This window comes from Calypte anna, chromosome 3 (assembly GCF_003957555.1).
Source record: "Calypte anna isolate BGI_N300 chromosome 3, bCalAnn1_v1.p, whole genome shotgun sequence".
Lineage (NCBI taxonomy): Eukaryota > Metazoa > Chordata > Aves > Apodiformes > Trochilidae > Calypte > Calypte anna.
In genome coordinates this window covers 56,949,021-56,974,010 of record NC_044246.1, presented here as the reverse complement: position 1 = coordinate 56,974,010, position 24,990 = coordinate 56,949,021, and the positions used below count along the sequence as shown (strand labels likewise).

Below are 24,990 nucleotides of genomic sequence, written 5' to 3'. Positions count from 1 at the left end.
CCACAAATAATTTCTGAGCTGAGAAGCTCACATTTTCTGATTAAACCACTTTTCCCTGGCAAACTTCACTGACCGACTGTGACAAGAACAGCCTGCTTCCCGTTCTCCCACATAAAGGGAGAAGAAAGATGTGTTGGGGGAACCCAGCTCTCATCGTCTTGAAAAGTGGAAAGGCTCATGTAACACTACCTTGGAAAAAATTCAGTGACTTACAGAACCAAAAATACTTGAGTAGAGTGAAGAACAATGTCACTTCATCTCTTGCTTTCTTCTGAGTTTCAGCCAAAGCCATCGAGGAGAGAAGATGGATGTTCCTGGGCACTCAGCTAGGGTCTTTAATAATAGGGAGTGGGAGGCAAAAGACCACTGCAGCAGCAGTGGAAGCCGCAGATGGGGACCACAGAGGGAGCAGTGTTTTACCAACCTGAGTAGGGGTGGGGGTTAGTGCTGGAGTGGAAAGAGAGGTGAGCATTGAGTGTGTCTGATATGCATGATAGTGGTGTAGGGGGGTAGGTTTTGCTTGTAACTTTTATGTGGAGCTGACACTTGTTTTCCACAGAGGATTGTGGTAGTCTAGTTCTGCTGCCAAAGCAAGGGGAATTAGGCAGCATACATGGTAGCATCGAGACAGCTGAGTTCATCTGTACCATTATGTACCTTGAGCCTTCTCCAGCCTGGCATACTCACTGCTCTGCCAAAAACTTGTCCTAGGTCACAAACCTGGTTCACAGCTGGCTCAGAGTTGCAGGAAATCCTGAATCACCTATCTGTGCTACTCCCTCTCATGCTGACCACAAACGCACCCTTAATGATGCCCAGTTTGCTTTTACCAACTCATGTTAGAGACATCACACTACTCTAGAGAGGAAATTTCACCTTGCTTTGATTACTTAGGACCCGTCTTTACTTCTCTTGCTGCTACTTACAATCCTGCTCTTTGTTAACCAGCAAGTCTTTGAATCAGTAAGTTTTGCCGCATAGTTACAAATCAGTTCTCAGCAATGTTAAGAGGCCTTTTATTTGCATATGCATTTACTAATAATGACGCCTTGTGCCTATAGAGGGCCTGTCACTACTTCATCAAGTAGGTCTGAAAAAGAAAAGCTGGAGAGGCTTTTCACACTTTCACGCTAACACTCTGTGCGAGCCAGCAGATACCTGCCACACTTGTGAAAGACTTTTTTCATCTCCAGAACACGATGGCATATCTCCATGGCTACTGAAACTGACATTAATTACTCCATCTCTGCATATATTTCTATGATTTCACTCTAATAAGGTCTCACCTACACATGGCATAACCCTTGAAGTGTGTGAAAGCTGAGTGAAATCACCAAGATTTCACCTTGCAAACCAAGAAGCTCAGATTTTGCAAAACTGATGTTTGAAATGTTACAGTCCTATATTCAGCCGTGGCATTTAAGAAGTTACTCCTCTGATGCATGGTAAGAAGCTGCTTTCTTGCTTCACACTGGACAGTTTAATCTGATACTCCACACCTACTCCAGAATCAGGTCCTTATTTCGTACCCATGGGGGTTTCAGCGTTTTACAGGAACATGAAGACTTCAAAAGATTTCTCTGGAGGTCTGACTGTTGCTGCAGCCAAGCACATTTATGAACCTGTAAATGTGGTCTTGGAAACATTTTTTTTTTTTTAATTTTTTTTTTTTAAACCTAAAGAACAGGAATCCAGTCTTGCCAAAACAAATGGAAATTCTGCAGTCCCCAAAATACTGGGATCAGGATTTGGCCAAACTTGTTGCCTCAGAAATAGGCCACACTTTCTCCACTCCTCTCATTTTTAGAAAGAAATGCAACCAAGAAGGTTCAAAACTGTGGACTAAGGTCAGCAGGACATTTGGCTATGGGAATGCAAGATACTGAAAGCATGTCAGAAGGTTGTTACCAACACAAGAAACTTCTGGTAGTTATTTCAAAGTGCATCTGAAAATACAGTGGCTAATTTTCTTGGAACCCTAAAGCCCTAGCTACAGGTACAAGATGATTCAGGACATATCTCCCTTTTCCACTACGAAGAAATCTGGGAACTGTTCCAGCCAAACAGTTTGGCAAAACAATGTAGATAAATTGTAACTTACAAAATGTGGCATCTCCCCCGGCAGACAGAGCTCGCTTGATTTGACTGATCCACTTCGACTTGACCTTTAGAACCCAGATAGCTCATGCAAAAGCTCTTGTCCTCCCAGGCTGGATCAGTCACAGAGCACAAACCATAACTGCTCTGTGAAGGTGCACTCCTGTACGCCTACTGTAAGGAAATCACAGAAACCCAATCTGTAGGATATGGGTCAGAAGGAAAAAAAGTTAATTTATGTGAGAGGAAAAGCTTACCAGGTTAAGAATAACTGCTCATCCTCGCAGGTGACACGCTGTTCTTAGGACAGATTGTTTTTTTCATTCTCAAATTGGATAAACTGGCAGGTACCACCGCGGGCACACCCGCAGGGACACTTAAGAGCAGGGAGCCGCTGCTGGTCGGTGAGCTAAAGCCGTGTTGTGAGTGCTGCAGTTTTGCAGCTGACTGGCAGCATCTCTTCTCCCTGGGTGCGGGAAATCCCGTGAATATTTGTTACCAGTTTCCCCAGGGCCTCCCATCGAGCCCGGACTCCTGCAGAAGCTGAGGATGCCCCTCTTCATCTCCTCTATGGAGGCGCGGTGGCTTCCAGGTCTCTCAGGCTTGTGTAGCTATTTGACAGCCTTCATCTAAGTTGTATCCTAAAGCTTTATCCCCGCTATCCCCACGCAGATACCACTATCAATAACAACATGACGTGAAAACACTCAACTGAGGACTGCAATATTGTAGAGCTTTTTATTCCTTATAAACTCGCCCGCCCTCCCCCCCCCCCCCCCAACCACGAGACTCATTACTTTGACCGACACCCCTCCCCTTCCCATTTTATTCCTGCACCTCCAGGTGACGTTTTCCAGTCGTTCCCCGTTTTTTGGGCATTCATACCGCCTGGGATGCTGACGGGCCGAAGCTTCGGCGGGAAGCTCTCGTGGAGACCCCCGACACCAGCCGGGCTCCGAGCTGCTCCCCGCCTCCCCACTTCACCCGTCCCGCCGCCCTACCCCTGGGGCGCGGTACGGCCCTGGCCAGCAGTTTCCCGGCGCGCCCGCCTGCCCCGCCCCGGCTGCAGGAGGGGTGCTGCTATTCCCGCTCCGGGTCCCGGCAGAGGGGTGCGATCTGTCCTCTCCCGGGATCTGTTGCCGCCCTCCCGCCCCCCTGCCACCGGCGGCGGCCTCCCGCCCGGCGCCGACTGTAACGGAGCTTTCCCTCTCCCGATAAGCCCCTCCCGTTGCCCCCGCCTGGCTCAGCCCCAGCCCCCCCGCAGCGCGATCCGCTTCCCGCTGCCGCCAGCGCCCGCGCCTGCTCCGGGAGGAAGCGGGGCGGCGGCGGCCGGCCGAGCGAGACACGCCTTTCGCCCTCCCCGTCCCGGCCCCCCGGGCCCCACCGCCCACCGCGGGCGCAGCGCAGCGCGGACGCCGCGGCCCCGCCATGAGCCGGAGGTAGCGGCGGCGGCGCCTTCCGCAGCCGCCGCCGTCCGCCCCGCCGCGGCGGCGGCCGGGCCCCGCGATGCCGAACCAGAAGGGCGGCAAGGGCAAGAAGAACAAGCGCGCCAACAGCAGCGGCGACGAGCAAGAGAACGGGGCGGTGGCGGGCGGCGGAGCCGCGGCGGCGGCAGGCGGCGGGGCCGCGGCCGGCGGCGGAGCGGGAGCGGCGGCGGCGGGCGGCGGCGGCGGGGGGGCGGCGGAGCGGGCGGCGGGACAGCCGCGGGCGGCGCGGCGCCTGGAGACGTCAAGAGCGGTGAGCGGCGGGCCGGGCCCCGCGGCCTCCCGCGGCCCGCGGTGGCGCCGGCGGCGGCTGGGGGCGGGTGGGCGGCACGGGGGGGCCCGGTGGGGTAGAGGAGCGCCCGGCGAGAGGGGATGCGCGGGGAGCGGTGGAGTGGGCGGAGGAGGAGGGGCGGCCAGCGAGGGTAGGGGCGAGCCCCGCGGGGGGCCCTGCACGACCGCTGCGGCTGCCGGGATGTCCCCGAAACGCGCGGCGGGCTGCTGGCTGGGGTGTCCCCGCCCGGTGAGCGCCGGAGAACGAGGGCCTCCGCCTTGGCGGCGGATGGGGGGAGTGTCCGCCCGGGAGCGCAGTCAGGGGGCAGAGCGCATCCCCGGTGGCGGGCGGGAGGTGCTTACCGAGTCTCCGCTTACCGAGTGCCGACTTGAAACATTCCGACTTTATTTCAACACAATTGAAAATGGAGTCCCACTTTTCGGTCCGTTTTATTTGTCATTTGGCAGCAGTTGTGTCTGTCAGGTTAACACACTTTTCATCAACCATTTTATGCTGCCTTTGGTTGAAGGGTTGGGTTTTGGTTCACAGCAATTTTGGTAAGGTGTTTTTCTTGCAAAAACTTGCTTTGCTCTCCATGGTTGGAGATGGTATTACTGCAAAATGATACTTCAGCCTAAAACTAAGGGTAAGCTAGGATTTTATTAGGCCTTTTGCTAAACCAAGAACCCTCACATCTTAGGTTTGCTGATAGATTTACAAACAGGGACACAGAATCCCTGCTTCTGTTTTTTTTCTCCTCCCAAGCTGGACTTCAGCTTTTTGCTCTCTATGCTTTGGAAAAAGTGGGAGGGTATCTACAACTGGTTTTATACTTGGTGATGGTAGTTTTGCCTGGGTGCTGTTAGCCAAACGGATAGTTCCACGAATCTTACTTTGATTTTCAAGATGTCTGACTCCCATGTATTATTTAACGGAAAGTTTTCCTTATAAATATTAGCAATTAATTATGAATCACTTTAGCTCGCAAGGTCTTTGCCAGAATGCTTTTATAAGAATGTTATTTACTCCAGAGAATCATGAAGAATGCTTAGAATTTCCTTTTTGAGGTGTTTTTTTTTTTTTTTATTGGTTGGTTTGTTGTGTTTGAGGGTTTTTTACTATTTATTCTGAGTGAACAAGGCGGAGAAATAGAGATTAGCAGGAGTTAAGAGAATTCCTAGAGCGTTTTTATCATTATTTCATTGCAGTGATGCAACATGTGGGACGTCTGCTTTGCAGGTGGTTTCTCATACATGACACCATTGGCTTGTATTTAGTTTTTGAGCTGAAGAGAAACAGTGTTTCCAATATTTTTGCTTATGCAGAAGTGAAAACAGAGGCAGGCTTCCCGTGTGGCTGTTTTGCATGGGGATAATGAAGCGTTGTTCCTTGTGCAGATGCCACTGAAGGTGATGCCAATGAGCACTGGCAGCGGTGCAGCTTGCTAGCTGAACAGGTTGTCAGTCATCTTCAGCTGTAAGACTGTGTGTCCCAGGTACCTTGTGCATCCTTTCTCTGTGCTGACTAACTTCCTGAGAAGTTGAGGCTGCTGTTCTGAAAGCTAACATCTTCTCTTTCTCCTCCATGTAGTTAGAGACATCCTTGATTCAAATCCTGCCTCCTCCCCCCTTTTATTTTTCTTTCCTTTCACAACAGAGGTACCTCATTGGCTTTGGCATTTGCTCTAAGTGCCTGGTCAGCAGACAGGATTATTGTGTCTAGTAATATCTTTCATTTCAGATAATCATAAAGGCTGGAGGTATAGATGCAGTTGCAAGCTTTATTTTACATCAGCCACTGCCCATCAGATAATCCTGAGCTGGAAGTTTTGTAAATTGTTTTCTTGCTGATAAGTCCAAAGCTTTCAACAGTTTTGGTTCAGGAAATGAAAGGAGAAACTGCTCCTTTCGTGCTACAGAGCTGGAGATCTGGCTGTCATGTGCAAGAAAAGATCAGATGATGATAATAATGGATTCCCCTTAGTCTTCAAAACCAATGAATCTGAAATGAAGCTATGTAGTATTGCCAGGGCCTTGGAGGCAAGTATCCCATTACTAGACTCAAGACCTTTGTAAGAGGCTGTGCACTTATGGTTAATTGATCACTAAGCAGTTTATGGAGGATGTGGCCTGCTGCAGTGAGTTATAGGTTAATAGAGTTCTGCTGTACACAGTCAACTCTCGATTATTCATGGGAGATAATCTGGGTTGTGGATTAAGCATGCTGGGTGCAGGGAAGGTCCTCACTGTGCTGCTTTGGGATCATGCAGCTGCATGCTGTGACTCGTGCTGCTCAGGCTCACTGGTCCTCTGGGTCCCTCATTCCTGAGCTCTCTCTTCTTTCCTGCATGATCACTGTATCTTGTTCTAGAGTAATTTGCATGTGTCCAGTATTATTGCTCTCCTTCTCTACCATTACTCTGGAAAAGTGGTAGATGATCCTAATAGCATATCATGTTTTCTTCCATTAATGTAGCGAAACAGAAGTATGCAGAGATCAAAGCAGCAGATTTAATGCTTGCAAATCAAGATTGTCTGTGCAAACCTTGGCTTTGCTTCATGATGTTGTTATGACAGTCTAATTATACAGTCCCATCAGGACCCTGCTTCATTTAGGGAAGAGGTAGTGGTTCAGATTTTTTTTTAAGTCTTCACAGTTTATTATGTGGTCCATGTATTGTTTCTGCCCCCCCATGTGCTATCATCAAACAGAATCTTTGAGTTTCTCAGGACTTCTCCGTGCAGCTCTTACCATGCCATCATAGCACCTCTTTACAGTGGAAAGATGTTTCCTTTTACATTTTGACAAATTTAACTTCAAACTCTGCACAATTTTCATTCAATTTGTCAGTCAATTTCTGATGTCACTATTGAGAAACATAGCCTGCCCCAAGAGGGCATTTGTTTATATTTTTTTTGGTGGTGGTTTAACGTGTGCATGTTCAGAGCTCAAACTGCATTTGAATGGTTCTCAGCTTCCACGTCCAGCTGTGGGAATCAGGAGGGTGGAAACCCTAACCACTGACCGGATGTGATGTCTTTTCAACATCTTGCACTGTAACTTTTCAGCAGGTATTGGGATGATGCCAACAAGGATTCACACTTCCTATCTGTGCCTTCCTTTCCTATCTCTTCCATCAGACCAAGCAGAAATTCTGCATAGGCTAGATGCATCTTTCTTGACCAAAGTGCATCCATTGTCTACACTGAATGAGGCACAAGTCACGGGGGCAGGGCTGGGGATGGGCTAGGTTAATGCACAGGGAAACTGAAATTTTTTGTCACTCTAAGCCTCATTTCTTAGATTCCTTGTCTTCAGAGTGCTTCAACTATATTCTTAAGGTAATGTGCTACTTTTCTTAACCAAACTGGAAAATCTGAGCTGCCATGAATTAAAATAATCTCAGCAGTACCACGGGGCTGTGTATTTACCCCACTACAGGATTTATACAGCATCCCCAGGAATGAGTCCTTCAGGGGAAAAAGGCTGGTGGGGGTGCTTGCTGTAAGTCTCTCTGGAGCATGGTTTCTGGGGGGAGGTTGCTGTCATACCAGCAGGGGTTGTGCAACCAGTGCCCACCATGCTGGCCAGGCTCTGAACTTGGCTGTAGTTACTTGGGTTTAAAATGGCTGGCTGTGCTTTTACACGCTCTTCAGCTGGGTTTTACAAATTTGTAAGGCTGGTTTACTTTCAAATAAAAATGCTAATGTAGGACAACTGTATGAAGAAAATAAGTCAGCACCACAGTGAATAATGGATTGAAAACTGTGACTTGCCAACAATTAAGATTTTTTTTTTAAAACTCCGACAGATTATGTCCTGGAAGTCAGATAGCTAGAGAGGGCCCAAAAACATGTCAGGGCAATATTATTTTAAAAACATATTTTTAGAGCATGAATTGCTGTAGTATTTAAACATGGATTAATGTTTGCTGTCAAATGTTCTCTGCTGCATGTAACATCCAATTCCAGTTTGGCACTCTAGCAATGTTCAGTATTTGTACCTTCTTAGCTTGAGAAAGTCCCAATGGTATCAGTGAGACCACCTGGAAAATTAAGTTTCTTTTCTGTTTTGACTACAAAATTTAATACCTATGAATTTTCTTAAGGAAAACCATTTTACTTCATAATTCCATTGAGTTCTTCTAATTGCAGAAATCAATTGAATGCAAATTTCACTGTGTATATCTATGCAAATTGGGTCTGAAAGGACTTTCATATTCGTTTTAGGATTTTTTAAACTATGCAATTACATGCTTTTGTTGCAAGTGCGATTCACGTACTGCAAATCTTTGCAAATGGAATTGTGTCTCCTTTCATGCAAGTAAGTACACACCCATTTAGTATTTTTTCAACAGTTGTTTGCTATCAAAATGGTTATCGGTGCCCTGGCAGCATTCTGTGCTCATGTGGTTAGTCATTTGCTCAAGTGTAGTTCTTGTGTGAGTAAGGGTTAGGCTTGGTGTTTTGTTTGGTTTCTTATGAGAAAATACAGTTTTTGTACTGATTGCTTTACCTCGTGTGTACTCATCCCCTATCGTCCTCCCAGTGATCTAACAAGTAGTGACAAAATGATTTCTAGCCCTTGGAGACATTTGTAAGTTTTCTTCAGCCTTGCTTACACCCTTGCATATTGAGACATCTTTTGATCTTAAAGTACCATGATGACTGGCAGGCATCCATCCATCTCTGCTTTTCTTCCTGCAGCATATGTGAGGAGGAAAAAGCAGAGGTAAACCTTGCATCCAGCTCAGGGTAAAATACTCCAGCTAATCCTTGAAGAGTCTAAATTACAACAGCATTGCTAGGGCATGGGCTTTCTTTAAACAGTTTTGATAGAAATTCAAATAATTTCGGAGAGTCCTCTTGAAGCAGTAATCTAGACACTGGAGTGGGTAATTCTGGTTTGAAAGCTTGCAGGATTTTGAGTGGAGCACTGGCTTTTCCCAGTAGACTTCAGTGACATTTATCTTGAGAGCATTCACTTTGATCTTTATCTCTTTCCCTTTGTCTCTCCTGCAATGGTAGAGCCTATCAGTCCTTCTTCCAGGACTTGAGAGGGATATTGCTGTTGTTCCTGTCGTGAATGGCTGCTGGCAGAGGAGGTTGCTCCTGTCAGAGCCTGGCTCTTACTTGTGCCTGGCACTCCCCGTCTCCACTCCTGTGCTACCGATACCCATTTTGGGAGCAGTGCACAGTCAAGGTCTCTGTGTACTGCACAGATGCCCGAGATGGCACATGGGCAGGGCTGGGAGCCAGCACAGCATCGTGAAGGAGATGTCTATTTGAGCCGACAGCTCCGCACTCAGGAGCTTCTGTCTTGCAGAGATGCTGGGTACTGCATCTAAGGTGACTGTGTCTCCCATTTTCCACTGAGTTTCTACCAACTTATTTAGCCTTTAGCATGGAAAATAAAAATACTATCAATCTGAAACTTGGGAAGGATAGAACAATAATACAAATGGCCCTAGACTTGAAAGCAATGTCGATGCCAAGACCACTTGATTTAACTTTTTCTCCTTTTTCTCTTCCCTTCTTATGCTTTTGAACTTAGTCTAGTGGCTAGCAGGCTCTGAACTGGGGCAAAATCCAGCCTGTGGTGTTTACATCCGTGCTTGGGATAAGAATCGTAGAATCATAGAATCATAGAATGGGTAGGGTTGTATTAGGACATCTACTGCTTGCCACATGTATCTCCTTTTTTTCCAGCATGAATTGAAGTTTGCCACTGAAAACTTGCTCGGGCAGGTGTGTTAGAGTCTGCTTCAGTCATTAGGATGTCTGTTTCTTGAGACATCAGCATTAGTTTCTATAGTATTTCAAGCTATTAAAAGCTAGTAGAAGGCTACAGAGGGAGAATTTCATGGTGGAAAAGCTTTTTTGTGAGGTTCGTTAATGTGTGGACAAAGCAACAGCTGATGTTCAAAACATGCTAATGCCCACCAGTCTTGAGATGGTCACTAATCTCAGCATTAACTATAACTAACCAGAAAAATCCACCCCAGACTAAGGAGTGCAAGGAGTCTTCCTGGCCCAGGCAAAGTTGTTTGTGGCATGGAGGACTAAATGTTGCCTGACCTGGTTTAGCCAACTCAGAATTCACATGGGACTACTGGGACTTGACTGGCATTGTTTGTCCTGGTGCTGACATTGGTGGCCCTGGTGCTGATACAGGTGGAGGCTCAGGCCTGTTCTCTTTGGTATGGTGAATTGGTGATACTTTTGTCTGGATTGAGGGTATTACAGCCTAAGCCAGGGCAAGATTTCTCCTGTGCAGAGAAGGTCTAGAGGGTCTTTACATCCCAAACAAAAGCCAGAACTGGTGATTGTTTTCTGTGTTAGTACAATGGTTACTAAACAAAAAGAAATTGGCTGAGTTGGCTAGGTGATAACTGTACAGATTATGGTGACTTCTGCAAGACCATGTGAATTCTTAAGGTAGATTTCAGGGGCATATGTGGTTGGTCCAGCTTTGAGCACAGATGTCTGTATAAGCAAACTGCAAAGCAAAACTACTATGCACATCTAAGTGTCTGTCCTCCTTAGTTTGTACAGTTTTGCTCTTGAATTGCTGGCTTACTTAGGCGAGGTGATGGCTGAGCTGGTAGTAGGTGGTTGAGTTATAGCCACAGATGACTGACTCTATCACCTGCTTATTGCTGATTCCATAAAGGGGCACTGGCCCTGACTGTGCTGCAAATTTGGAGGTGTGAATGTGGCAGGCTTGAATTAAGCCTTCATCATTTCCTTGGGATCTTCCCACTGATAGGTACTTGCAAGCCTTTCTTGTTGTTTGTTTGTTTGTTTTGGTTGGGTTTTTTGTTTGTTTTTTGTGAAGAGACTCCCTTGGAGGCCAAATGTGAGGTGAAATGTAAGTGAAATGCATGGAGATGGTTCTAGCAAATACTGAGCCTTCCAGGAGTTCCATCATCTGAGTTCCCAGGTGAACTAGGGTTTAGCAGCTCCAAAGTACCTGGAATCTTTTCTGGGTGATCACTTCACGTAATAGAACTAGTGAACTCTTGTACATGGATTGAGTGTGCCGAGGAGACACAGGATACTTATGGTTCTGTGCTCTCCAAGTCCCTTCTGAATGTAAATGTTGGCTTCAGCTACCTGGTCCTTTGGGTAGGACTGAGCTCTGGATTGGCACAGAAGTGTCAATATGTAGGTGTTTACATGTGGAAAGCTATGGACCAGACTCCCATTGCAATGACGGTCTGTTTGGGGTCAGTGTCTCTTTGAGGGTGAATCAGGTGGGTCTGTGCTGGGTTTAACACCAGCCTGAGCTCTGTCCCTTGCTCACTGCAGATGGACTGCAGGTGGTGGCTTCTCATTCCAAGAACATAAGAGGAAGTTTCGTGTTACAGAAGAAAACTTGTGTTTTAGGCAGCTTGCCAGATATTGCTGACTTGTTTTTTTCCCTCCCTCTTGGAGAATGGCTGGAAACTTTCGTCTTGATCAGTCTGCAAAGATGGCTTAAAAAGTTTTGGAGAGATGTAAGTCATTATCAGTGAGTGTTATCAACAGAGGCTGTGAGCTGAGCTGTTTGGAAAGCCTTCTCTTACTATTTGCTGGCTCTTACTTGTTGTTGTTGCACTGAAGATCTAAGCATGCCTTTTAGATCCACTTGTGAATCGATTTTTTTTCCCATTGCAGTCTTCTCACTTAGGAAAGTGGCTGATCATTGCTGTATTAGCTGTACTGTTTAACCAGTTATGCATATGGCAATACCATTTTTATCACATCTCAGTAATCTTTTGAATATTAGATTGTATTCCAAAATTCTCCAAAGCAAACACTATGGACAGTTGTTACAGGTTTTCTCTTCATTCTGGTTTGTTGTTGTGATGGTGGCTTATTTTCTACAGATGCATTACAGGCATTAGCATGAGAATATTGTATTGCTTCAACTAAAATAAAGCTATGCTGATGGCAGAGGAGATTCAGAAAATTCATGCAGATGGTTGGTAGGGAGTAGCCTTCCACAGAAATGACTCAGCTCTGGTTCAAGCTGGCAGAGCAAACAATTCTGAGCTGTGTAGGGTTGTGAAGAGAGCACTGTTTGTGGGAAAGCAGTGGCAGAGGTTAAAGTGCTTGATTTGCAAAGCGTTGTGTCCCACAGGTACCTTTTCTGGCCTGGGTAATGCACTGGCAAGTAAAGTGTCCTTGGTGTTAGATAGATGATGAGATACTAGAGTAACAGCAGACAAAAACCAAGCCATAGTAAGTGTCTCGCAGCTGATCTGGTGCCAAGACCTTACCTTTTTATAAAGTGATTTCCCATTCCAGATCCATAACAACCAATTGTCTCCCGACAGTTGTTTTAGGGTGACAGTAGGACTGTCCCTTTCAACAGCATCTGGGTTTCTCTCTCCTCTGCTCCAGCCTCACATCTTTAACACTTCACTTGAGCTTTACCAGCCATGGCAAGTCTGTGTGCTAAGATGAAACCTGCGCCAATGAATACAGGAAATAATTGTATTTTTCTGTCCAGTGACTGAAAAACTGGTACTTAACCCAATGGATAAAGTGGAAACATGGAGGAGGAAGATCAAATTTTGCTTTAGGCATCTGCATTGAGGACTTGGAGCAAACGAGAGCAGTCACGAAACCAAAGCTGTGGAGTCATTGCATTTGGCTTGCTGGGTGCATCTTTGCTTTTTATAATGGGTGTGTAAACAGAAGTAAACAACATTCTCCTCCATTTACTTCACCAAAGGGAAGTTCCTAAGGCAGCTGTTGTTCTGCTCCTTTCATTTGGGTCAGAAAATGGGAAGGGTGGTCTTCATATACCCTTTTTTGTTTTTCTTAAAATGTAGAAACTATGTAATGTAGCTTTCTTTATTTTTTTTTTTTTTTTAGGGAGATTCATCTCAGCTGTTTCTATTCCTGGCTTTTATTAATGTTTATAAACCTGGACCAAAAAAATGAGAAAAAGCCAAATACCCAAACCAGCTACTCTTTTGTCAGGTTCTCATTTTTGAATAAGAAGTTAATTTTGTGGTAGTTCTGTCAACATAAGATGTAAGCTTGTTTAAACAGTGAACTATCTTTGCTCAAATGTATGCTTGTTAGGAATACTGTATGTAATTTCTGGCTCAGAGGGATTTTTTGTGCTCCTCCTTTCAACTGTTTTCAAAATTACTTATGAAAATCACTACAGTGGAATATTGAGAAAACATGTCTTTTATGTAGAAACATAACTTCTACAAAAAAAGCAGCATGCAATTGTACTTGCAGCTTGGCAGTCTTTGTTACAGCCATGCACTTGTGTCAAAACTTCAAAGCCATTCTGCTACACAAACTGCATGCTGTCTTGTTTTGTTCTCCTAGGCTGAGGAAACCATCTTGAAACTGAGAGATAGACCAGCTATTTTTGTGGTCATTTAGTCATTCTTTCAGAAGGGTCTGCTGGGAGAATGGATGCTACTTTGATACCTGGTAATCATTTGTTTTTCCTGAAGTTCGATTTTATAACTTCAGAAGCTAGAAATCTTGCTGAGCTATTTGGAAGCAAATTATATTTAGGTGACAAACCAGCTTAGTGCTGCTGGTGTAGATGGGCAATTTGGCCTTGTGAATTTCTATTTACTCTCATTTATTCTCTTTCTTGACAGCAATCATTGTACTGTTATAAAATATTAAGATGGTGATTCTAGTTCTGTCTTTCTGAGGAATAATATCAAAATGCATTTCTGATAAATGTGAAATAGAAGGGCTTGATAAAAATTTTTGAAGAGCTTGATAAGAACAATTTAAAATGTCTTTTAATTCTATAATAAGTGCTTTGTCTCATTTATAAAATGATTAAATAACCCAGAGCACTTTCAAAGGTGTGAATAACAAGCCTGTATTAGTGAAAGCAGGTGCTTTGACTGGCATGACAGAGATCTGTTGCTTTTCTGGTGTTTCCTGTGCCACTGCAGTGACAGTAGTGAAATGTCAGGTGTGTTTCTAGAAGAGGTAAACAGATACCAGCTTCTCCTCTTAGCAATGTGTGTTTTCCAGAGCAATCTCAGTGCCAACATTAAACAATTCAGTGGAGTCTCTTGCATGGGAGAAGGCTCTTGTTCACTCCGTTGCTTTCTTTCAGCTGCTGTAGACCTCCTCAGGCAATCTGGCATCTCTGAAATTCTGAGAATTTAAGAGAAGCTGAAGAAGATTGCATTTCACAGTCCATTCACTGACCAACCAAAGAAAAGGAGGAAAAAAAAAATCTGTTGAAAGTCACCTTTACAATAGCCTCTAAACACCCAGTACATTATCTTAATCAAATAATTATGGGTATGTTCAGTGCAATACATGGGCTGTGGTATTTTTTTCTGTATTTCAACCACTTCATTAATTTCACTTTTTGTCAGCATAATGAAGAGACTGTAAACTTCTCAGTGGGCTAGAGATCATATGTTTTTTGCATCCAAAACCAAAAACAAGGAAATACTCTCTTTTTTAGTCAGTTAACTCTGCCCGTATAGATGAACAAGTGTAAAATCTTTATACTAAAGTGAAAATCTCTAGGCTTGTCTGTATAGTAACTTTCTTGGCTATCAGCTATAATTATACCTGTGACTGTTATTACACTTACACTCTGAATCACAGGGGGAGTGTGAGTGGATTTTTGGCATATTCTTTCTTCCTGCCTCCTGGCAGTGGTGGAAAGGAATATGCACCAAAAGAGATGACTACAGGAAATGCATAAGTGAGAACTGTTCATACTTCTGGTATCTTGCTGCACATCTAACTTCTGATGATTTGCCTTTAATGGTGTCGGTTTAACTGGCTTCTTGCCTGATAAATTGCATAATGATGCTATAATTGCAAGCTATACTTTCAGTCCCTAAATATAATGAAAGAATAACTGACAACAGAGAAAAAACTTTGCAGAGATGCTTGGTGTGGTGTATCATGGCTCGAACTGAAGTCTGGGAGAAAGCGTGGGAGAGCTCCTTGATCTGGTTAACTGACAGATTTTGTTTCAGAGCAGATAAGGTATCACTCACTTTTGCTTTTGGCCAGCCCACTGACGTGATGCTAAACAATACACAGTAAAAAATGTGGACAAAAATTACTCATTGGTAGCCAATAAAATTCATGCTTCTCAGGGACATCTCCAAACCTGCATGTTCTTAGTGGGCTTTTCAGAGACCTGAGACGATGAGTTAAGAAAATTCCAAAGAGTCCCTATGAAAAGCCTCTGGTCTTTTGAATTTGGTAATTTGTTTTAATGACTGAACAAGCCCATATTTTGAAATAAAGTGGGCTGATTTTGTTTATTTATTTTATTCTTTTTTTCTTTAAGAGAATGATTTTGGGAATGTGCTTTGCTTGCCATTTATAGGCCAGTCCCTGAGTGACAGGTATTGCAGAAAATTCTCCTTGCAACTGTGATGCTTTTGAAACAGAGGCAGGGAAATGAGGTGAAGGAGGCAGCATCTTTCAGGGAGCAACCTAGGAAAATATTCTTGTGCTTTTTGTACTCATCTATTCTGGGTAAACAAGCTTTAAGAGCTTCCATAGCCTTGAATTTACTGAAGGTAACCTTGGAGATCTTGTTTGATTATAGACTTTTAACAGAAATTATTGAGAAAGGGCAAAACCACTAGCATGGCAAATAATCTGTTGTTGTAAGCATCTGGTTTGTGTATTGCAGATGTAGGACAGGTGATGACGGGTCTTGTGGCTGTTACTGAGAGTCTGAGTAAAAGTGAATGTAGCAGCATCAAGCTACTGCAAGTTACATGGTGTTGTTTGTGTTAGCAATGACAAGAACAGGATTAAGAGCATGCAACCAAGTGGTGTTTTTTTCCCTGCTTATGAGAGAGAAATTTGAAGATCTAAGGAAAAATAAAATAAAATTTAAAAAAAAACAAGCAAAACCATAGATTGCAGCAGCCTCTCTTCACAAGGTACCTCTCCTTCAAGTCCTGGATCTTTGGCTGGGGCTGGGAAACTGCAGGGAGCTTTTTGCTCTGTTTCACATGGGGTGTGGCAGCACTTGACCACGGAAGACCCTGAGGAAGCCTGCTAGTGTTTGAATACAGCAATTCAGAGATAATCCAGCAGCCTGCCAGCCCTGTTGGAGCAGTATTTTTTTGTGAAGTGGAGGAAGTAGGAAGTCAGAAATACAGAGTAGAAATAATTGTAATACTTGAATAAGCTTCTAAAAAACTTCATAATTAGAAACTCAAGATCTAATAGAAACGCCAACTGAAAATTTCCTGTCTTTTCTGTGCCTCCCAGCTGCAACTGAGAAATGGGAGTCAAATGTGGTCCGTAGTACTTTGGTGAGGGAGGAGGTAACATTATTGATTGTAAATGCAGAACTTTTTTTCTAGAGCATTTTTGTGCAGAAAGACTTTGTGGGAGAGAATTGAAATTAAGTGTTCTTTGCTCAGGAATGTACCAAAGGCTGCTTCCTACTTTGCTGATAAAAGATTATGTGGCAGTTGTTTTTTTTAACCAGTCCTGTGCTGCAGAACTATTTGGTTTGTGAAATTTCATTATCCAGTAGGTCAGTGATGGTGGTACAGTCTATGTTTGCCTGAGCAACATAATGAAGGCCCTCATTTCTGCACCAGGAACATAAGCTGTTTGTCTTGCTTTTCAAAGTCCTGTTTCCTCTTTCTTTCCCTAGCTGTTGTCTCTTGCTTACTCCCAAAGAAAAGATCAATTCCTGCCTCTCCCTGTGATTGCAGAGCCAGGCTGTATTACCTACTTGTTCTTCAAACAAACATCTCTGTGTGTTCTCCCCATGTTGCCTCTCAGGCTTAAAAAAAACACACCAAACCTCCAGAAACATCCACAAAGCTTTCTCTTTGCTTCTTAAAGCCTTTGCAACGGTATCCACAAACCCTTGAAGAGTGCTAATGCTTCTGAGGTGCTTTGGCTTTGAATATTAAACAAACTGTAATGTCAATTTGTTTCCTTCTTTCATTATTTCTGTATCTCCTTTCACCTACTTAGCTTTTTTTGGCAAAGGCTGCTTTTTGCCCTGATCCAGAGCTAGTGCTTGTGGGTCCTTCATTAATACAGTTCATGAGTAAGAGCTCACGAGTGTATTTGGCATAGTGTTTAAAGGAGTAGTGTGATAAATGGGCCATGAAGTTATTAATGTATCTGTTTTATGTTCCACAGAAGCTCCATGTGCTACTCCACTGATCTGCAGCTTTGGAAGGCCAGTGGACCTTGAGAAGGATGACTACCAGAAGGTTATATGCAATAATGAACATTGTCCATACAGCACCTGGATGCATCTTCAGTGCTTCTATGAGTGGGAAAGCAGCATTCTCGTCCAGTTCAATTGCATTGGCAGAGCCAGGAGCTGGAACGAAAAGCAATGTCGCCAAAACATGTGGACAAAGAAGGGATATGACCTTGCTTTTCGCTTCTGCTCCTGTCGGTGTGGGCAGGGTCATTTAAAGAAGGATACGGACTGGTACCAGGTGAAGCGAATGCAAGATGACAAGAAGAAAAAGTCGGTGTTGGAGAAGAGCACGGGAAGGTCAATGGCAGAGTCGGCAGAGGATGCCAAAAAGGGCAGGCCGGCCAACAAGCCGCAGAAGGGCTTGAGTCATGACATCCAACGAAGGCACTCAATGGACAGGCAGAATTCCCAGGAGAAGGGTGTCATGGGTGGCAGCTATGGAGTCCGTTCTCCTTGTGTCTCTCCCGGCCAGTCCCCGCCCACCGGCTACTCTATTCTTGCCCCCACGCACTTCAGTGGCCCTCGTTCCTCGCGGTACTTGGGGGAGTTTTTGAAGAATGCCATCCACCTGGAGCCCCACAAGAAGAACATGGCGGGCGGGGGCATGTTCAGGAACGCGCATTTTGATTACGGGGCATCTGGTTTGCCAGCACATAGATCGGGACACTTTGATGCCCCCGTGCAGTTTTTGAGAAGGCTCGATCTATCCGAGCTGCTTACTCACATCCCCAGGCATAAGTTGAATACTTTCCACGTGCGGATGGAAGACGATGCCCAGGTGGGCCAAGGGGAGGACCTTCGGAAGTTTATCCTTGCTGCTCTTAGTGCCAGCCACAGGAACGTTGTAAACTGTGCGCTATGCCACAGGGCGCTGCCAGTGTTTGAACAGTTTCCCCTGGTGGAATGGGGACCCTGTTCCTTAGCCCATCGAGACACGATGAGATTGAATATGATGTTCCCTGTCACCTTCAAGGTACAGGTTGTCTGTCAGTCATGCTAGGCTTCATTAAATGATGGAAACTGCCTTCTGTGCCCTGTCTCACCCCCCCCCCCCCCATTACAGACTTTCATCCCAATTCTGCATTTTTAAGCAGTTCTGTAGAGCTTGAAGTTATGTCCAAAATAATCACGTGTCAGATTGAAAGGAATTGCAAAAAGCAAATGCTGTGTAGAAAGCCTTGTGTTTGGGTGAACAACTAGGAGATTTCTCATCTGGTTTCCAGGCAGACCATGGGAAGGTTTTCCAACCACTGCGTGTTTGTGCTTGTGAGCTTCACTCCAAGTTATACCTCAAAATTTTAAGTGTGCTGCAGCATGGGTGAAAGTTCTGTTTGTGCTGCCAGTGAGACGAGATTCCTCTCATCAGCTTTCAGACTAGAGAATAGGTTTTGCTTTATAGCAAACTTTTTTGTTTCTTAATATGGAAAGGACTATAGTCTGGCCTACGTTAAGACTGACCTGGAGAGGCTGGACGTGGTAAAAATAAGCTTTTAATATGGTAGGTTGAAGCAGTGATGGTGTAGTGGGGGATTTAGACTTACTGCCAAACTACTGCCTGCTTGGGCTGCATCCTGATCATGTCCTGCTCCGAGCTGAGTTGAGACCAAGACATTCAATACTTTTCTCTTCTAGAGGATCAAACAGGTATGGGCTAGGTTGACCTGCATCTCTTTCTGAAAGCTGTGTCCCTAAGTAAGTGATCAGGTGGTACACAGCAAAATTGGCCTGTCCTGCAGCCTGCTGGCAAGCCAGCACAGCTGAAATAAGTCGGAGGAAGCATTGGTAGTTTGGTGTTCAGAACCATAGAATTAAATGATGAAAAGTATGTAGGCATTAATGAAAGGTATTTTAACATCTGAGTTTCTCTTCTTTCAGTAAAATCTGTTATATCCCATGCATATTCATAATCTGTGTTGTGGAATATTCCTTTGCTCAGCAACTTTGTATTTTTTTTTATTTCCTTAAATCACCAATACAACCACTAAACTGTATTCATGCTAACATTATTGTTTCTGTCTTGCTTAATGTACTTCAAAGAGAAAAAGCGATAGGCAAATATACAAGCTAAAAATTCTGCCAGATAAACAGTATATAGGTCTGTGAGATAACAGTGCTTATTTGCTTTGGTGGGGAGGCATACACAAGATTGCCATTTTCTGAGTACTAACACCTGGCTTAGTCAAAGTGAAACTCGTCACTTGTTAACATTTGCCACTAAAAATGAAACTCTGTTTAATTTTTTTTTTAATTAATTGCTTCTTACCCATTGGATAATACATCTGAAAAGCTTGCTCAGACAAGATACTATTACTAATTAATTGTTAAAATTTTTACCTCCTTGTCCTAGGTATTATCAGAAGTACGCTTTGAAATGAAATTAAGCTTGTAAGGTGCTGTTCCAGGGTGTTATTTCCTCTTCAGTACAGAAAAGAACTTCTTTTATTTCAGGCATGTTTAAGATATTAGGTGCCTCATTTCGTATATGATAAGGATCCTGAAAATTAAGTGGTGGAGAAGTGCAGTATTTTAATGTGGGGGAGTAGTGCAGAACTTCAGATGAGGAAAATTATTTTGTCTACCTGCACAACACAAAACTTCTGTGCGTGGAATTATTTGAAAGTCTCTAATCTTGAGTGTTCACTTTAGGAACTGAGTTCATTCTATTTGCACTTCAGTCTCACCACACATTTTTTAAAGTGGAACATTTCAGTGTGGAGTAACTGTTTCTATCAGTTCATAGCAGCTAGTTTATTTTGTATATAAATTTTAATAACAATCTGGTTTGTCTTCTCATTTTTCTAAAATACTTGGCTTAAAAACCAAATCAAGTTAAAACCAAGGCCATTAGTTTTAAAGTATCAGATATGGACTGAGCATAAATGGTTGATGTTTTATTCACTGTTATCTAGAGAGAGTACAAGATGTGTGTGTTCTTTAAATTACAGGTTGTGATGTGTTCAGTACTTGGATGATAAATAGCACAAATTGCAATCCAAAAGAAACACATATTATATGCATTCCTGTTTTGTAGCTGATCTACAACTGCAGTATTTCTTTGTCTTTTATAGCAGTGCAAAATATGCAATATTACAGAATTGGTACTCTCTGTCAGCCCATTTTTAGTAGTCAACTATTACACTACAAATCAATTCAATCACTACAGATCAGGCTTAATGGAGATGCCTTGTAATTTTTGTAGGGCTTTTTGTTTTGTGTGACATTTTCATCTAGGATTTTGCATTGGTGCACTTAGTCACATTTATGCAAAGAAAATATTTCATTTTCAAGACTGAGCTGCTTGATTTTTATGGAAGTTGATATAACTCATTTTTTTAAAGTCATTGTGGATACAGAGCCTAAGGTCATGATAGAGCTTGATAGTCCTGAATGCCATGTTACAAGTCTGTGTGTGTGTAATAGATAATGCTTTAAACATAGTCACTGCAAATGAATTATCAGGGAAAATATATCTGAAAGTAAATTGCTCTTCTGACTGTTGCTTTTTTCCATGAGGAATATTAGTTCCGTAGTTCCCTTTTTGCTGGCAGATTTTGGCAAGCTGTTAAATGAATCTGTACCCAGCTTGCTAATATCAACATTTCTCCACTTCTGTCAGGTGAGGATGAAGCTAGAGCACAGTCCTTGTTTTGGAAACACTGCAGCTGATCATATAGCTTAACCTGGCATCTGTTCATAGCTCTTCAGCATTTCCTTTTATTAAATATTTTGCCAAGGTCTACCAGCAAATGGAAGAAGAGAGGGTGGAAAGGGTGATGACGTATTCCTGAGTTCTGCATCCATGGAAAATAGGTTCAGTGAAACCCTTTGTATTTCCCTGAGAAAAACTTTTTTTTTATCATTCACCCTAAAGAAAAAAAAAAATCAATGGGGTGTGATTTATATCGCTAAAGGGCAGATAAGACATTGCAGGAAATGTTTGTTTCAATCTTCTGTTCTGGTCTCCTGAAGAAGTGTGTTTCCTGTCCACAGGAAGGCTTATGCACCTCTATGCTGTTTGTGTAGACTGCTTAGAAGGGGTTCACAAAATTATCTGCATTAAGTGCAAGTCCCGATGGGATGGAAGTTGGCATCAGCTGGGAACTATGTATACCTACGATATTCTGGCAGCATCTCCCTGTTGTCAGGTTAGTACCATAAGTAATTAAGACTCATAAGGTGAATTTCCAACTGTTATTAAGTAAAGCCAAGGTTTGTGTTTTCCTCTCCCTTCCCTTCTGTCCTTCATTTCCAGCCTGTGCCTATGAGTGCAATGCAAGAAAGCTGACTGAGCCCCTGTCCCTTTGTCTTAACTTGGGAGGGACAAAGGCCTATAAATATAGCTAGACAAAAGCCAATACAAAAGCCAATCAATGGTTAATACTTCTGTTTTCAAATAAAGCCCCTTTAAATGCATCCACAATTAAATCTGATGCATAGGATGATCACTAGCAAATCTGTCTGGAATTGGATATAATTCCAGTAGTATTTCAATAACGACTGCACATTTTTAGCCCATCTTTCATATATGCAAGTTTCTTTTAGTTGCTTGAATTGTATTTTGTCATAGGATAATTACAGCAAAAAAGCCAAGAGATCAAAAAGGTCTAAAGAGTCCTTATGCTTGGAGATTACCCAGGTCTGATTTGTCTTTGCCACAACTGACTGATGGGGGTACTCTGCCACAGCCTGAAGCTCCTTAGTTTTTATTAAATGCTCACCTTATCTATACCTTGGATGAGAAATATCTGAGCCTGGGGTTACTCTGGAGTAGACAATTGCCTGGGGCATCAGGGTGGTCAGTGTCCAAGATCACTGTCTGTGTGGTGATGGGCTTCTGTTGTGTGGGAGAAGCACCGAGTGCTCTTTGGGAACGGCTCAGTGGTCCACTCAGGAAGCTTGGGAGCCAGATGTTGCCTTTGAGCACACAGCTGTTGTTGCTGGGGGAGATCAAGAGCCTTGCAAAGATGCATTTATTCAGAGTATGAGAACTTCACGGGTATCATGTGTCCTTAAAAGCAATCTAAAATATAGTTTTGCCAATATACAAAAATGTAATTTAATTCTAAATTTAACAGATTTACCAAAGTTTGTGGCTCAAAAGACAAATGGTGTTGCTGCTATTGGATAAAATGGTATTGCTAATAATTTTAGCAAAAGACACCAAATTTAGTGCTTCTTGGGACTAACTTTTTAAAATAGGGACTTTTAAAGATAAAAACCTGATGCTGACTTGTTAGCTCTGTAAAAGCCAGCAAATTTAAATCTCAATTGCTTCTGTTCAATGTACAAGACAAGAATTGAGGCCTTATTGTACAAGAGCCTTAATTATATGATTAATGGACAGTGTGACAGAACATGGTAAGTAATAGAACCGACTATGAAATCATTAGCTGCAGTGACTGTGATTGCCAGATAATACGTATTATTGTTTCACCGTGATTGTTACAGATGATTCTGTGCATACAAAGGAATGACATTTAAATATGGTATATAATCTAACTCTGAATTGCCTTTCTAATTTCTGTTTTGAATAATTTCATGCCTTATTTCAAAATATTTAATTATGCATGACAACTGTGCATATAGGATAATGCAGCCACTGTCAGGTTACTAAGCATCTAGCTGATGTGCTGGACAGTAGCAAGAGGGAAAGCAAAACTTTGATTAAGAAAATTATAAAAATCCTTTCCCTGCTTAATCACATTTGTTAGAATTTCTGCTTCTGGAGCAGAGCAGGCAAACCAAGCAGTTGTGGTTCTGATGGGTTGTTTCTTTTTGAGTGTTGTCTCAACGGCAATAGTGCCTTAGTAATTTCTTCCTCTCTGCATCCCAATAAAATTCCTTAAATAAAGATTGGTGAAAAAAAACCAACACAACTATTTTTTATTCTTTATAGTTATTAGCTGAAGCTTTCATTAGCATATTGGGCTGCAAGGTTCAGCTATGGTACAGCTCAGGCTCTCACTGTTCATTTGACACCTTTACTTTTAAGCTCCTTTATGGTCTCAGATCTCTTCAGCTTCTCCCGAGTGTTTCAAACAGCTGCTGAGCTTTCACACTGCCTGTTGCTTTCTTTACATTAAATGGAATGGGTTTACCCAACTAGATTTCTTCTGAAGACATAGGGGTTTTTTGTTACTGCTGAGCATTAATAGCTCTGTCTGTTCTCAACATTGACCTTTAATTATTTCTCATGCCCACCCCACTGATGTTGGTCCTTTCGCAGCTGGATTTTATAGAACAGTTTGTGTGCTTGAAGTGATGTTTAGTTTGTGTAATCTGATATGTATTAGAAATATTTAACTAGATACCTAAAGTGGTACAATACCATGCCATGCTGATAAAATTGATTGAGGTATAATTGTTAAGTCAAAAGATTGAAATGCTGATATATTTCATAGACAGATCATGTTCAAATGTCAACCTAGATTCTTGAATTGCATGGTACAAATGCAAAATTTCTCTCTTTGCTTCAGTACTTCATTAACTATTTATTGAGACAGAACTTCTTGTGCTGGGGATTGAGGAATCCCCAAAACAATCCTCTGTGTGTGTGTGTGTATAAACTTTGAAATTCTCTGCCTCCTGTCAGTCAGAGTGGGAGGCAACTTACTCTCCAGAATGTGGTGATGGTATTCAATGTGAAAACATTGTGTATACCTTTTGAGTTATCCATCCTGGTGAGGAATCTCCTACTGTTTTTACCAGCAGGTCCCATTGCCCTTTCCCTAACTTTCCCCCTCTCCTGCTGGAGTGGGCAGGGCAGATGGATACTGTGATGTGATACCTTCTGCAGAGGTAAGTTTGTTTATTTCAAAAGACTTTTTTGTTTGTTTTTTACAGGCTCGACTGAACTGTAAGCACTGTGGGAAGCCAGTAACTAGATGTACGGATTGGCATGCAGTATTTCTCTGAATACAGCAACGTCCAGCAGTGTCCTCACTGTGGAAATCTAGACTACCACTTCGTGAAGCCATTTTCTTCATTTAAAGTTTTTGGAGGCTTATTGACGAAAGCTTTGCTTTAGTAATAGCTATTTTATGGGTATTTCAACTTTATTACATATCTTTTTATAGGATTCATTCTGTGATGAAATTTTGATTTCTTTTCTAACTGAAAGAGCAGCTTCTTTGTCTGTGTACATATTAATATGTAAATATACATGTTGTTAAAACCAGAGTCCTCCTGACAAGATCTCTGTGAAGGCTAGAGGCAAGCCATTTAATAGCCTTTCATATATCCCAAGTATGGGCTAAGCTCAGCTAAAATATTCGAGGTTTTTTTGTTTGGCTGGGTTTTTTTTTGTTGTTTGTTTGGTTTTTTTTTTTTTTTTTGTTTTTTTTGTTTGTTTTGTTTTTTTTTTTGTAACTGTAATACAGTTTGTAGGAAGGGCTTGGGAAGACGTACAGGACAGAGAAACATGTGGTTGGAAAGTGGGTATTGTGTAGGGTTGTCATCCCACCAACTTGGTGGCTATGGGAAATCCTTGGAAAGAAACTGTCCTGTTACTCTTAAGGTATTCAGCCTTTTACACTGGTTTCCATGGGCAAAGGAGCTGGCCCTGTACTGCCACATCAGCTCAGCAGGCTTTCTATCCTAACTATTTCCTAGATGGGTAAATTAAGGTGTTGTGACAAGTGAATGTAATATATGCCAGAAAATGCAGTCTTGGAAAGAATTTTTTTTTTTTTGGCATAACAGCTTCCTGCCATGTGCATTTGGTGTGTGTTTGCCCTCCACTGATGTCAGTATATAGTGATATTGCTGCTTCCACTGGGGCTGTCACGTGCCCATCCAGGTCATCTATTCCTACCAAAACAAGCTGGAGATCTTAAAGTGCTTCAACTAAAAGGTCTTTCTTCACAGACATTTTAGTGAAGGAACAGATTGAGCCTGAATGGGGATGTGTTTATATGTGTCTGCCAAGGCCCA

General features: G+C 42.9%; 1 protein-coding gene across 1 annotated transcript; it reads left to right on the top strand.

The window, feature by feature from the left end:
* Window positions 1-3,603: 3,603 nt before the first annotated feature.
* Window positions 3,604-24,339, top strand: HECA (hdc homolog, cell cycle regulator). Its single transcript, XM_030448131.1, is given in 7 exon segments — window positions 3,604-3,800; window positions 14,543-14,562; window positions 16,989-17,962; window positions 17,965-18,031; window positions 21,049-21,203; window positions 23,902-23,937; window positions 23,939-24,339. Coding segments are annotated over 7 exon segments (1,596 nt in total). The 3' UTR covers window positions 24,086-24,339.
* The last annotated feature ends 651 nt before the right edge of the window (window positions 24,340-24,990 follow it).